The sequence below is a fragment of the Scyliorhinus canicula genome, chromosome 4 (genome assembly GCF_902713615.1).
Source record: "Scyliorhinus canicula chromosome 4, sScyCan1.1, whole genome shotgun sequence".
Classification (NCBI taxonomy): domain Eukaryota; kingdom Metazoa; phylum Chordata; class Chondrichthyes; order Carcharhiniformes; family Scyliorhinidae; genus Scyliorhinus; species Scyliorhinus canicula.
Window position 1 is genome coordinate 229,508,556 of NC_052149.1, and position 14,998 is coordinate 229,523,553.

A 14,998-nucleotide genomic window follows, 5' to 3' on the forward strand; every position below is an offset into this window, starting at 1 on the left:
GTGAGCAGCTATGCGGGAAGGGGGAACCACTTGAAAAGGGGGGGGAGAGTGTGGAGACGTGAGACAGGGTGGCGAAGGCCAAGCCTTGTAGTTGGCAAATCTGGAGGTGATGAGGTTGCCCTGTGTGCGGCGGCCCTGGATCACACGTTGGGCAGCCTGCCGAGCCAGCCTGGCTCAGCAGGCCTGCATGATGTTTGAGACCCTCCTGGGGCGATATTGGAGCTCCCCACCAGAGCGGCCCAGGCATCGGAAGTGCATCTTTAGGACGTCAATGCACTGCTCAATGATGCCCCTGGTTGCTGCATGGTCAGCTGTTCCCCAGTATGTGGTCTTCCACACTGCACCCCTGTCTCCATCAGTGAGTCGCACCAGCCCTGTAATGTGGGGAGCCTCTATCCTCGCCACACGTCCATGGTAATGGGGGTGATGAGTGCACTGAGGTGAGCCAGCACCTGGTGGGCCACTGATTGAGCTTGGCCGCATATATCCCGTTGATGGGTCAGCTGGGGTCTGAGGTTTTCCAGAGAGGTGACCTGGGAGGACTCCCAACAGAGGCTCTGTGAACATTTGCAGGACATTTACAGGGAGCAGTCAGCAGAGTGAGCAGCCAGGGGCCTTATTCCAAATGGGTGAGTTTAAAACATACTGCAGCAATGGCAGCCGAAGCCAGGCCAATCTCAAAGGGGCACCCGGAATCCTCGGAGCTGTTAGCAAGTCACTCCCTGCTACTCCCCCCAGCCCTGGCAACCAGCCCCCAGCAAGCAGTACAATTTCTAACATTTTTTCAAACTTTGCCCACTTCCTCTCTCTCTCACTCCCCCACCCAGTCCCTACTTGTAAATACCCGTCACACCCGCGTGACATCCGCCGGAGAGGAATGGAGAATCGCAGAGGCCCAGAGCAAAGTGGGTCAAACCCACTAATCACATCTACATGAATGCAAATGCTGGTTTTGCATGCCGATGCAGGGCACTAACCTTGTTATCATCACCAGCGAGGGACTAGAACATGCCCTCCGCCCCGATCACAGTTTGCATTTGCGGTGTTGTGAGGTAGAGAATTTAGCCCTTGGTTTTGTTTCTTGTTGATTCACAAAACTGTGACTTATTTATTCGGTCCATATAAATAATAAATAATCTTTATTATTGTCACAAGTAGGCTCACGTTGACATTGCAATGAAGTTACTGTGAAAATCCCCTAGTTGCCACACTCCGGCGCCTGTTCGGGTACACAGAGGGAGAATTCAACATGTCCAATTCACTGAACAGCACACCATTCGTGACTTGTGGGAGGAAACCGGAGCACCCGGAGGAAACCCACGCAGACACGGGGAGAAAGTGTTGACTCCACACAGACAGTGACCCAAGCTGGGAATCGAACCTGGGACCCTGGAACTGTGAAGCAGCAGTGCTAACCACTGTGCTACCGTGCCGCCCAGTTCCTAACTATTCAGATATACACCATTTGGCACAACTGGTTTGAGCCTTGTTTATGCTCCACGTGGACCTCCCCTCACCTTATTTCATCTCGCCTTGTCAGTTTACTTAAATGTTTAATAGCTGCTTGTTATTTTCTTCCTGCCAATATTTTGTAAAGTGCTGAGAAACATCAGGACCTAAGCTTTCTAACCACAAATGATCACTCGGAAAAAGTGGTGACAACAAAGCATTTGAAACTTCAGTTAGAATTCACAGGGACCCTAAAAGATAACTATGCTGTTACCTTCAGAAGCTTTGATCGGTCCACTTTCTGTAATGTGATCACCTAAAGCGATGTGAGAAAGCAAGTTTAGAAGAGCCTCTTTAAATTTACTCACTGTCCCAGCATCCACCGCATTCTGGGGCAGCAAATTCCACAGATTCACAACCCTTTGGGAGAAGTAGTTTCTCCTCCACTCTGTTTTAATTTGGTTAATGGGCACAGCACCAGAAAGAGTCTAATAATCCATATGGTATTTTTCCAGCTGCTTAATCATCTTCAATGCACAATATTTGACAACATAGGGCTCAATATTCATTTCAGACCGATACTCACACATTCTCACTCTCACACAGACACACTCACACGCTCTCGCGCGCTCACTCTTGTACGCTCGCTCTCATGGGCACACACACACAGTCACACACACACTCTCACACATGCACACACATTTTCACACTCGCACTCACATACACTCTTAAACACATGCACTCACACACACTCGCACACACGCATTCTCACACACACGCATTCTCACACACACACACGCATTCTCACACACGCGCGCACACATTTTCACACTCGCACTCTCTCACACACACACACATACTCTTAAACACACGCACTGTTAAACTCTCACATACTCAGCCTTACACGCTCACGCACTCTCTCGCTCACGCACTCTCTCGCTCACGGACTCTCTCACACACACACTGTCACATACAAGGTTATTAACTGAAGTGTTTCTGTTTCCTTTTCACACTTAGTTGGAAGATGATATTGTGGTGCGACCCAACTATTTAAGCACAATGAAGAATTTTGCACTGCAGCAACCATCTGAAGAGTGGATGATCCTGGAATTTTCACAGCTAGGATTTATTGGTAAGCATCCGGATGATTAGTATCAAGATGAATAATTCAACGATTGTCTCATCTCCTTCTCTTCCTCCCACAAGCCCATACTTGGAATGGCCTTCTCACAATGCCTATAAAATCTATCTAACTCCTCCTTAAATTTACTCACTGTCCCAGCATCCACCGCATTCTGGGGCAGCAAATTCCACAGATTCACAACCCTTTGGGAGAAGTAGTTTCTCCTCCACTCTCTTTTAAATTTCATTCACTTTGTGCCCGGAAATCTATTTATTTCAATTTGAATATACTCAATGGTCCATAGCCCTCTGGGATAGGGGTCAGGGGGGGGAGAACTTCAAAGATTCACAACCCTCTGAGTGAAGAAGTTTCTCCTCGGTCTTAAAGGGGCTGGTTTAGCAAGGGGCTGGTTTAGCACACTGGGCTAAATTGCTGGTTTTTAAAACAGACCAAGGCAGGCCAGCAGAACGGTTCAATTCCCGTACCAGCCTCCCCGAACAGGCGCCGGAATGTGGCGACTAGGGGCTTTTCACAGTAACTTAATTGAAGCCTACTCGTGACAATAAGTGATTTTCATTTTCATTTCATTTCAAATGACTCACCTGTATCTTGAGACTATGACCCCGAGTTCAAAACTCTTCAACCAAGGGAGTTATCAGCCAACGTTGAAACAGAAGTGTTGAAGGATTGCTTTTGGTTAGATCCCTCCCTGAAAATAAGAAAGAACTTGTACATCTATAGGGTCCTTCATGAACTTGGGATGTTCCAAAATATCTTATAGCCAATGAAATGTAGTCACTGTTTAAATGGAGGAATCATGGGAGTCAATCTACACACGGCAAACTCCCCAAAACAGCAATGAGGCAATGACTAGATATCAGTTTAAGCTATTGGTTGCGGGTTGGATATTGGCCATAAAACCAGTGGAGAACTCGGCTGTTCTTCATTTAGTGCAGTGGGATCTTTTGCATCTACCCAAGTGGCCAAACGGAGCCTCAATTTACCATTTCATCTGAAATGTGGCACTTCCAACAATATGGCGCTCACTCAGTATTGTGCTGGGAGTGTCAACCCAGATTTTGTGCTCATTCCTGGAATGGGGCTTAAACTCTCAACCTTTTAACTCTGAGGCGAGAGTGGTACCCAGCGAACCGCAGCTAACAGCCAAACTGAAGAACTGCTTACATCCCTCAGATTCTCCATCTTCTTGGAATTACCAGATCATTAATTCTTTCTTTCTTCTTTTCTTGTGACCTTCTAAAACCTGATGTTGCCCTGCTCTCTGCTCTGTAATTAAAATTATATATTGCGCTCTTTTTGTTTTGCAAAACATTTTCTAAGGCACAGCACTTACATAATTGTTTCCTCTGGGTGATTGGGTAAAGTTGATAGTTTTTAAAAGTTCCTAATTATAAATAATTTGGTGCTGTACGATTGGTTCGCCCATGTTTATCCTTCCCCCAAAATCACGATTGCAGATAATCTGGTCATCACATTGTTGCCGCTACATTACAACAGTGGCCTCACCTCAAAATCACTTTGTTGGCTGTGGAGCATTTTGGTGTGTAGTGAGGTCATGAAAGGCGCTAGATCAATGCAAGTTCTTTCATTCTTTCTTTTGTGGTATTTAACTCCATAGTTGGTGCTACGATTTTGTAGTAAAATGCTGTGCTTGTTGCATGGATTTCTGAAATTTGCTTGGGTTTCTTTGTGGCCGTTTTGGAAATCACGATTCCATCAGGTTCTAGTTTGGGTAGTTGAATAAGTCAATTTAGTTTTATTAAATAGAATTTTTTTTTTTTAAATTTAGAGTACCCAATTATTTTTTTCCAATTAAGGGGCAGTTTAGCATGGCCAATCCACCTACCCTGCACATCTTTGGGTTGCGGGGGTGAAACCCACGCAGACATGGGGAGAATGTGCAAACTCCACACAGACAGTGACCCAGGGCCAGGATTCAAACCCGGGTCCTCAGCGCTGTAGACATCAATGCTAACCATTGTGCTGCCCTTATTAAATAGAATTATGAGATCTTCTTAGACTTTTACCAGCACTTTGGGAAAGATGATTCTGCAGTTCCATCTATTCTGCATGGAAACTATAAACTGATTTAGTGTGGCCCTTTTTCGCTTTTCACAACAATGTAGCTTTTGGTGTGGATTACAATGACAGGCAGTGTTCAATAGGTGGAAAACGCCCACAGAATGCATTTTCTGAGTAATGGTGAAGAGCCCTTAATTCTAGCACTTTACCGGCGGCACATGGCGCAGTGGTTAGCACTGCCGCCCCACGGCACTGAGGACCCGGGTTCGACCTCGGCCTGGGTCACTGTCCGTGTGGAGTTAGCACGTTCTCCCCGTGTCTGTGTGGGTCTCACCTGCACAAAGATGTGCAGGGTGGGTGGATTGGCCACGCTAAGTTGCCCCTTAATTGGTGTTTTTTTAAAATTGGGTACTCTAAATGTATTTTTTTTAAATGGTGATCAGCTCCAAGCCCGCGCAAACACTCTGTTGACGTCACCAAAGGTGACGTAACACACAACCAGCAAGAATGTATTCCCAGATACATTACACTGTTGTTTTAATATAGACCCTTTTTTTTTTTGCACACTTCTGCCATAGACGAGTTATTTGCTGAATTTTCCCAGCCTCACCCTGATCTTGTATTTGGGCTTTTATGCTGCCTTAGTCCTAAAGCATTAACGAAAGTATCGAATCAGCTGTGATTCTGTGAAATGAACCGCACTGATGTTCCAATAGTATTCCTGGAATTGGCTGAACTATTCTAAACATTTACAGCTGAAAAACGATCATGTTAATAGGATAAATAATTCGATGTGCTTGCAAGAAGTCTTCAGTATCGGAATGAGGTTCTTTTAAATGCTGTTCTGTTATTGTTTGTGAAGCGTGTCTACATTTTCCCAATTGTCTTTTGATGACAATCAATAAAAAGTGTAAAATGGATTTAATATTTGAGTAATTGAACAATCTATTGATTATATGATTGAATAATAAAATGTTCAGATTCATGATTGTCACCATTTCTATGATGGATTCATCTTGTTTAGTGTAGGTTGTTGTTTTATAGGCTTGTGTGCTCATGTCTTGCTGATTAAATCCCAGTTCATTTGATTGTATTTTTCATCTAGTATACTACCTGCTCTTTGCAAATGAACCTTTTGATAGGAGATACTTGAAAATGTTATCTGTTTCCCAGCATAAAGAACCTAAATTAAATACAATGTGTGTGTGTGCGTGCACTGTGACCAAATTGGCACAAAGGCCTGTATTGGGAACCTTGTTCTTTTGTAATTTGTTTTTTTTTTTAAAATAATTTTTATTCAAATTTTCACCAAAAAAAACAGTAACAGAAAATTCAAAGAACAAAAAGAACAAACCCCCCCCCCCCCCCCCCCCCCCCCCCATATATACAAAAGAGAAACGATAAATAAACGCCCGTCATTAGCGAATCCTCCGCCGGGCTACTAGGGACGCAAAGGCCAGAACACCGGCCTCTTTCGCCTCCTGCACTCCCGGCTCCACTGCAACCCCAAATATTGCGAGTCCCCAGCCTGGATTGACCCTGGATCCTACCACCCTCAATACCGTCCTTGCTACACCCTTCCAAAATTCCCCCAGCGCTGGGCATGCCCAGAACATGTGGACAGGGTTTGCTGGGCCCCCAGAGCACCTAATACACCTGTCCTCGCTCCCAGAAAACCGGCTCATCCTTGTCCCGGTCATATGAGCCCTATGCAGCACCTTAAACTGTATGAGGCTAAGCCTTGCACAAGAAGAGGAGGAGTTCACCCTTTCCAGGGCCTCAACCCACGCCCCCTCCTCAATCTCCTCACCCAGCTCCTCCTCCCATTTACATTTCAGCTCCTCCACCGAGGCCTCGTCTACCTCCTGCATCACCTAGTACGCTTCCGAGATCCTCCCCTCTCCAACCCACACCCCCGAGAGCACTCTGTCCTGAACCCCACGCGGCGGCAACAGAGGGAACCCCGTCACCTGCCTACCTGCCGCCTGACAAACGCCATTACTTGCATGTACCTAAAGGTGTTCCCCGGGGGAGCCCAAACTTAACTTCCAGCTCACCCAGGCTCGCAAACTTTCCATCTATGAACAGGTCCCCCAGCCTCCTGACACCTGCCCTGTGCCAACTCAGAAACCCGCCATCAATTCTCCCCGGAACAAACCGATGGTTCCCCCGTATCGGGGACCCCATCGAGGCCCCCACCTCCCCCGCTTTGCCGCCTCCGTTGCCCCTAAATCTTGAGGGTAGCCACCACCACCGGGCTCGTGGTATACCTCGTTGGAGGGAGCAGCAGTGGCGCCGTTACCAGCACTTCCAGGTTCGTACCCACACAGGATGCCATCTCCATCCTCTTCCATGCTGCCCCCTCCCCATCCATTACCCACTTACGCACCATTGTTGCGTTGGCAGCCCAATAATACCCACAGAGGTTGGGCAGCACCAGCCCCCCCTTATCCCTGCCCCACTCCAGAAACATCCTTCTCACCCTCGGGGTCCCGTGCGCCCACACAAATCCCGTAATGCTCCTGTTAACCCTCCTGATAAAGGCCTTCGGGATAAGGATGGGGAGGCACTTGAACAGGAACAGAAACCTCGGGAGCACCGTCATCTTGACTGACTGCACCCTACCCGCCAGAGACAGCGGCAGCATGTCCCACCTCTTAAACTCCTCCTCCATTTGCTCCACCAGCCTTGTGAGGTTAAGCTTATGCAAGGCCCCCCCCAGCTCCTGGCCACCTGAACCCCCAAGTACCTGAAGCTCCTCTCCGCCCTTTTCAGCGGGAGCCTCCCAATCCCCCCCTCCTGGTCCCCCGGGTGGACCACAAACAGCTCGCTTTTTCCAAAGTTAAGCTTATACCCTGAGAAATCCCCAAATTCCCGGAGAATCCCCATCACCACTGGCAATCCCTCCACCGGGTCCGCCACATACAACAAAAGGTCGTCCGCGTAGAGCGACACTCGGTGCTCCTCCCCACCCCGGACCAGCCCTCTCCAATTCCCCGACTCCCTCAGCGCCATAGCCAGGGGTTCAATTGCCAGTGCAAAATGTAGGGGGGGACAGGGGACACCCCGCCTCGTCCCTCGATACAATTCAAAATACTCCGACCTCCTCTTATTCGTGGCCACACTCGCCATCGGGGCCTCATACAATAGCCTCGCCCAACTGACAAACCCCTCCCCAAACCCAAACCTTTCCAGCACCACCCACAAGTACCCCCACACAAGGCCTTCTCTGCATCTAGCGCCACCACACTTCCACCGCCGGCATCATTACAACGTTCAAGAGCCTCCGTATATTAGTGTTCAGCTGCCTCCCCTTCACAAACCCCGTTTGATCTTCGTGAATAACTTGCGGCACACAGTCCTCAATCCTCAGGGCTAACATCTTTTCCAACAACTTGGCGTCCACATTCAAGAGTGAGATCGGCCTGTATGACCCACACTGCAGGTGATCCTTGTCTCGCTTCAGAATCAAGGAGATCAGCGCCCGAGACATCGTCGGGGGCAAAGCCCCCCCATCCCTTGCCTCGTTAAAGGTCCTAACCAACAGGGGGCCCAGCAGCTCTGCATACGTCTTGTAAAATTCAACCGGGAACCCATCTGGCCCCGGCGCCTTCCCCGACTGCATGTTCCCTATCCCTTTGACCAGCTCCTAGAGCTCAACTGACCCCGAGACCCTCCACCCGTCCCTCCTCCACCCTCGGAAATCTCAGCCGGTCTAAAAAGCGCCGCATCCCCCCCCCTCCTCCGCCGGAGGTTCGGACCGATATAGTCTCTCATAAAAGTCCCTGAAGACCCCATTAATGTCTACCCCCCTCCGCACCACATTTCCTCCCTGATCCTTAACACCACCAATCTCCCTGGCCGCATCCCGCTTACGGAGCTGGTGTGCCAGCATCCTGCTCGCCTTCTCCCCATACTCGTACACCGCACCCTGAGCCTTTCTCCATTGAGCCTCCGCCTTTCTGGTGGTCAACAAGTCGAACTCAGCCTGAAGGCTGCGCCGCTCCCTCAGCAATCCCTCCTCCGGGGCCTCCGCGAACCTCCTGTCCACCCTCACCATCTCCCCCACCAATCTCTCCCTTTCTCTCTGCTCCCCTCTCTCCCTGTGGGCCCGAATGGAGATCAACTCTCCACGAACCACCGCCTTCAGTGCCTCCCAGACCGTCCCCACTCGGACCTCCCCATTATCGTTGGCCTCTCTTTTGTAACTTGTTGCTACACCCAGAGCAGCAACAACTTGAATTTAAATAGCGCCTGTGAAATCGAAAACCATCCCAAGATAGTTCATTATTAGATGCTCCCAAGTCACATTAGGTTTTAGGACAGGTGACCAAAAACCTGGTCAAAGAGGCAGGTTTTGAGGAATTTCCTGAAAAAAGAGGCGCAGGAAAGTTTGGAATCATTTCATACAGTAGATGAGGGAGAAAGTATAATAGCTATGATGGTAGATTAGATGAGAAATGATGCCCAAGTGGATCATAAACACTAGAATGGACTGCTTGGACAGAATGGCCTACTTCTGTATTGTATATCCTATGCAGAAGGTGACCATCTGGTCTATCATGCCTGTAAATAGCTCTTTGAAAGAGCTGTTCAATTAGTTCCATTCTCAGTGCTCTTTCTACCTATCTCTGTATTTTTTCTCTTTTTAAAAAAAAAAGTACACATTCAATTATCTTTTGTAATGTACTATTAAATCTGTTCCCACTACCACTTTAGACATTGCCTTCCAGGTCATAACAAGACACCGTGTGATGAAAAACTTTTCATCTCCCCCCTGGTTCCTCTGCCAATTATGTTCAATTTATGCCTACATGTAACCGACCCACCTGCCGCTGGAAATAGTTTTTCTCCGTCTACTCTATCAAGGTGTCAGCTGTGGTTCCGTTGGCAGCGCATGGCGTCTCTTATTCAGAAGGTTTAGGGTTCAAGGTTCACCTAGAGGGCGGTGCGAGTCTGCGATGCACTGCCTAGGAGGGTAGTAGAGGCGGGAAACCTCATAACCTTTAAAAAGAACGTGGATGAACACTTGAAATGTCATAACATGCAAGACTGTGGCCAAGGTGAAAAGTGGGATTAGTGTCGACTTGCATTGTTTTGTCGGTGCAGACTCGATGGGCTGAAGGGCCGCTTCTGTACTGAATGATACTATGACGAAGGCCAAAAATGGAAGAATAGCTGATGCTCCAGTGCTGCACTGTCAGAGGTGCAGCCTTTCGGGAAAGGTACTAAACTGAGGCCCCATCTTCCCTTTCGGGTTGAGGTGTAACAAATTTGAAGAAGAGCATGGTAATTACCCCAGTGACCTGGCAAATATTTATTCCTCAATCACCATCAGAAAGAACAGATTATATGATCGTGATCATGTTGCTGGTTGTGGGAGCTTGCTGTGACAAATTGGTTGCCGTGGTTTTTATGTTACAACAGTAACTACACTTAATAAAGGGATATAATTGGTTCTTTTCAAAATCTCTTGTAATATTGAGCACTTCGATTGAATCTCTGCTTAATCTTCTCCCCTTTAAGGAGAATAATCCCAACATTACTCATCTCTCCATCTCCCCTGCATTATGTGTGGACTGTTAACACATAATTATCAAGTAAACAAAAGCAGAATTGTTTCATTTTTTTTTAAAAAGATGTTGGTGAATATTTTTAGAGAATGAAATCTTGCCCAACAGATCGATATTTGTGTAAAAAAGATGGATTAACAATTCAGCAAATTGTCCAAAATGTCAACCTTTTACTTTCAGATGTCACGTAACCAGTTGCGTGTTTCTTGTTTTGATTTAAGGTGGAAGAAAGATTTTTAAACACACAAGTTTATTGCATTTGGATTAAAAAGACCCGTGAATCAATGAGAATTTGTATTTGCTGTTGAAAGTAACCTGAGTGGCTTTAGTTTGAAGTTCAGCCCCCCCCCCCCCCCCCCCCCCCCCCCCCCCCCCAATCAGATGTCATAAATACTTAAAGTAACTTAAGTAATTGTCTATAATTAAGAAAAAGACCCTCCCCAACCTTTGAAATTGCTTTTTAATTTGCATTTTCTGCAACACAAGTGTTTCTGAGTAATGGACAATCTCTGGACCACAGTGGTTACTGCCAGAACTGATGTTTAGAGAACCGCTTCCCTCAGGTTATCCTGTCAGAGGGTTGTGGGTTGAAGTCTCACGGCAGAGAATTGAGCCCATGCTATGGGCTGACAATTCAGTGCAGTATCGAGGAGTGCTTCACTGTCCGAGGTCATTTGAGTAAGATGTTTAAGAAGAGAATGTCAGAAACAAGGACACAGTAAACTAAGCCACAGCTGCCGGTGGTAACATGTAGTGATCTGAAGTTGGTACAGCTGAAGCAGGTTACAAAGATAATTGCCACGATTTGCAGCCCCGTTGATCGATTCCCGGCTTGGGTCATTGTCTGTGCAGAGTCTGCACGTTCTCCCCATGTCTGCATGGTTTTCCTCCGGGTGCTCCGGTTTCATCCCACAAGTCCCAAAAGACGTGCTGTTGGGTGAATTGGACATCCTGAATTCTGTACCCGAACAGGCGTGTGGTGACTAGGGAATTTTCACAGTAACTTCATTGCAGTGTTAATGTAAGCCTACTTCTGATACTAATAGAGATTATTATTATATATCCTGTGTTGGCTGCTAAATCTCGCGAGCAGCCCAAAATGGGATTTGCGCTGCCGAGATCTCTGTTTTAGTTCTTCCCCGCCTCCTGCCAGTGATGTAGTCAGATTCGAGTCCAAATCAGGCCCAGAAAGGGCATGAACCTGATTTCCATAAATTGTAATAAAGTAAGATATACTTACCGGCATTGACATGTAATGTCCGCCCACGCCTTATCCTCCCACCCACCCAGTATGACGTCATGCCAGCGAATCACTACTGGTTTTCAAAAATAAAATCTAGTCATAATGACCATGCCGGAGGCACATAATAAGGTATAGCCCCCGGGGGGTGCAGGACATAGCTGGGAAGTGCCATGGCACTGCTCCCTGGCACACTGGCAGCGCCAGTGTGATAGTGCCATGGATGGGCACTTTGGAGAGCCTTATGGAGGGGGGGGGGGGGGGGGGGTCTCTTTATATTGTGGGGGCCGATACTTATGGGGGTGGTGCCTGCATTGGGGTGGGGGAAGGAGGAGCTTGTAAAGGGGCGATCCCGGATGGCGTTGCCATGATGCTAGCGGAGGGTGGGATGTGCCGAAGCCTGTGAAAGGGGTTGAGGCAGTGCCATTGATGGGGAGGCGGGCCGCGCAGATGCATCTGAAGGGGTGTGGGGTGGGAATCCCCCAATCTTTGTGCTGTAGCGGATGGAGGGCTTGGTCTCAGGATCTCGGCTTTGCTGGCATGTTTAGACCCAATCCCTGAAGCTGTCTGTGTGATCTTTGGCAGCACTGAAATTGCACAGTGTGCCATTTAATCAGGCGCGAAAAGGCATCTGTGAAGCTGGCAAGTTGCACACAGCTTTTCTTGCCTGATCCAGCACTCCACCATTTGAAAACGTGAATGTGAATTTAAAAATTTGGACTTTGACAGATCGTGATCCATTGTGGATCAGTGAACATGTGATGATGAGTGACTGGAACTTGGTGTGAGTTGAAATACAAGTAACACTGGATTAGGAAGGTGGATAACTAGCCAGGACAGCATTGGAATAGTCTAATCCAGAGACAAAGAAGACATGGATGTGTTCAGACAGTCATCTAGCTAAATTATTACTGCTGTAGACAAAGCTGTTTTATTCTTCCCTGGCGTTATTTTACCTCTTAAGTTCACTTCAGAAGTATGCCATTTTATTTTTAAAAATTTTTTCTTTTAATTGAAGTGCTCAATTCTTTTCTTTTCCAATGAAGGGGCAATTTAGCGTGGCCAATCCACCTTCCCTGCACATCTTTGGGTTGTGGCGGTGAGGCCCACACAGACACGGGGAGAATGTACAGATTCCACACAGACAGTGACCCGGGGCCGGGATCAAACCGTGAGGTAGCAGTGCTAACCACTGCACCGCCGTGCCGCTCCAGAAGTGTGCCAATATGAACGATTTCTGGATACTTTTTTATTGGGGTATGGGCATCACTACTAGCCCAGCATTTATTGCCCATCCCTAATTGCCCTTGAGAAGGTGGTGGTGAGCCGCTGCCTTGATTTGCTGCAGTCCATGTGGTGCAGGTCCAACCACAATACTGTTTGGTAGGGAGTTTCAGGATTTTGACACCGCAATGGTGAAGGAATGGCAATATATTTCCAAGTCAGGATGGTGGGTTGCTTGGAGGGGAACATCCGGGTGTTGTTTGCACGGTCTGCTGCCCTTGTCTTTCTAGGTCAGTGGTGGGAAACCTGAGACACGGGGCTGACATGCAGCCCATCTGGGTTCTGAGTGCGGCGCACAAGACATTTTGGCGATTTCTGTCTGTGTGGTTTCTTTCCTACCAGTATAACTGAAGTAATACATGCGTAAAGCAAGGGCAAGTGAAGTGGGTGCTGATCACAACATTGACTGTGAGAGCATGAACTCCCTCTGTGTCCAAAGCATAAATATTTATTTTATCATTTGAAGTTGATAGTTATATGAACGATTAAGCAACAATCAAGGCTATGGGCCAAGTGCTGGCAAATCGGATTAGGTAGGCGGCTCAGATGATTTTCATGCTTCAGAGAAGGCTCAGACCATAAGGGCCTCTTCTGCACTGTAATTCTCTATAACTTGTGAAATATTCAGCATGTGTTAAATGTATTCAATCTTATTCATGGGGTCATGGTTAGTGAACAAGCCTGATTCCAATCTTGCGGCCCACTGGAATGAAATAGGGCCCTCAAGCGACCCACTCACTAGCCTAATTGATTGGATTCCATACAAAGCTAATGGGCACAGTGTTTCACACCCCATTGTGTCCGGCACCGATCCAGTCGCGCCATTTGCATCGTGCGAGAGCCCTAAACGGGCTTCGCGCAGGCACCGAGCCGACTGAGAGTCACTTGATCCACGCTGGCATGATCTGAATCACACCTATCACCATATTTAACTGAGCCATTAGGCTCTCCTAAATATGCCGGCCGGTTTGAGGCCTCAGTCTCCCGGCTCCTGGGAATCACCAGACGCACAGTCGAGGCCTCACCCGGGCACTGGTTAGTACTGTCCTCCACAACTGGGAACTAGATGTGCTGGCTTCTCCGGGGGTCTTGGAGGCCATTGGGGTCCTGAAATGTGGGGCGAGGGGGCAGACCTCACTGACCTCATAGTGGGGTATGCTCTTTTGAAGAAGGGTTGCGATGACCCGATGCCTACAAGGATGGATGGATGGAATCCGGGGTCACCCTCGCGCCTGGGTGGTGATGGTGGGGACGGGCTCGCGCTGACATTTATTGATGCCCCTCAGGTGTCGAGGGTTGGGGGTCTTGCCCATGTCTGCGGGGGTTGGGTGCATTGTCCTTGTGTGGATGGTGTGGGAAATCCTCAGCTCACTTTGAGATCAGGGCACCCTTTCAAAATAGTGCCCCGATCTCGGGGGAGCCGGTCTGGCCGGCAAGTTTAGTTCCTCACTGCAGAAAAGAGTGGAATTGACCAGTGAGAAACTTCCCAAGCCCCCAAACAATGACAGAGTGGGTGAATGCGGGTCTGGATCTTGCCCAAAAAGCTGGTGGAAATCACCCTGCCAAACCCGCCCAAAATGACACTTATTGGCTACAATTCATTCAAAAAATATGTGAATTCATATTCTTTGAAAAATCTGGAAATAGGGATGGCATGGTGGCGCAGTGGTTAGCACTGCTACCTCACGGGGCCAAGGACCCAGGTTCGATCGCGGGCCGGGGTCACTGTCCATGTGGAGTTTGCACATTCTCCCCGTGTCTGCGTGGGTTACGCCCCCACAACCTAAGGATGTGCAGGGTAGGTGGATTGGCCACGCTAAATTGCCCCTTAATTGGGGGAAAAAAAGAATTAGATACTTTAAATTTATATTAAGAAAAATCGGGAAATAAACATCTGGCAACAGCAAAAGTGACCATGAAACTTTTGGATTGTAAAATCCCAGAGATTTTTTATTTTCGGTTATTGGTTTTGGGTTTTGCTGCCAAGTATTAGTGCCCTCAAGAAAGTGGTGATGAGCTGCGTCATTAAATGTGAAGCATTTTCAAAGACAGTTAAGAGCTGTGCGTCTGGAACCACACACAGGCCAGACTGGCTGATGAAAACAAATTCTCTTCTCTAAAGGGCAGCAGTAAACTTGATGAAAGTCTCATGATCATCTTCACTGATACCGGCATTTTATTCTATATTTATTCAAATAATTTAATTTAAATTCCCCATTTGCAATGGTGGGATTTGAACTCGTGTCTCTGGATTATTAGTCTAGACCATTAGATTGCTAGTCTAGC

At 47.7% G+C, this 14,998-nt stretch overlaps 1 protein-coding gene across 1 annotated transcript in view; it reads left to right on the forward strand.

The window, feature by feature from the left end:
* Positions 1-14,998, forward strand: part of mgat4b (alpha-1,3-mannosyl-glycoprotein 4-beta-N-acetylglucosaminyltransferase B) — a 366,555-nt gene that overhangs the window by 276,623 nt on the left and 74,934 nt on the right. The window contains exon 8 of the mRNA XM_038796210.1: positions 2,467-2,581. Within this exon, the coding sequence (XP_038652138.1) occupies positions 2,467-2,581 (115 nt within the window). The remainder of the gene's footprint in view (positions 1-2,466; positions 2,582-14,998) is intronic.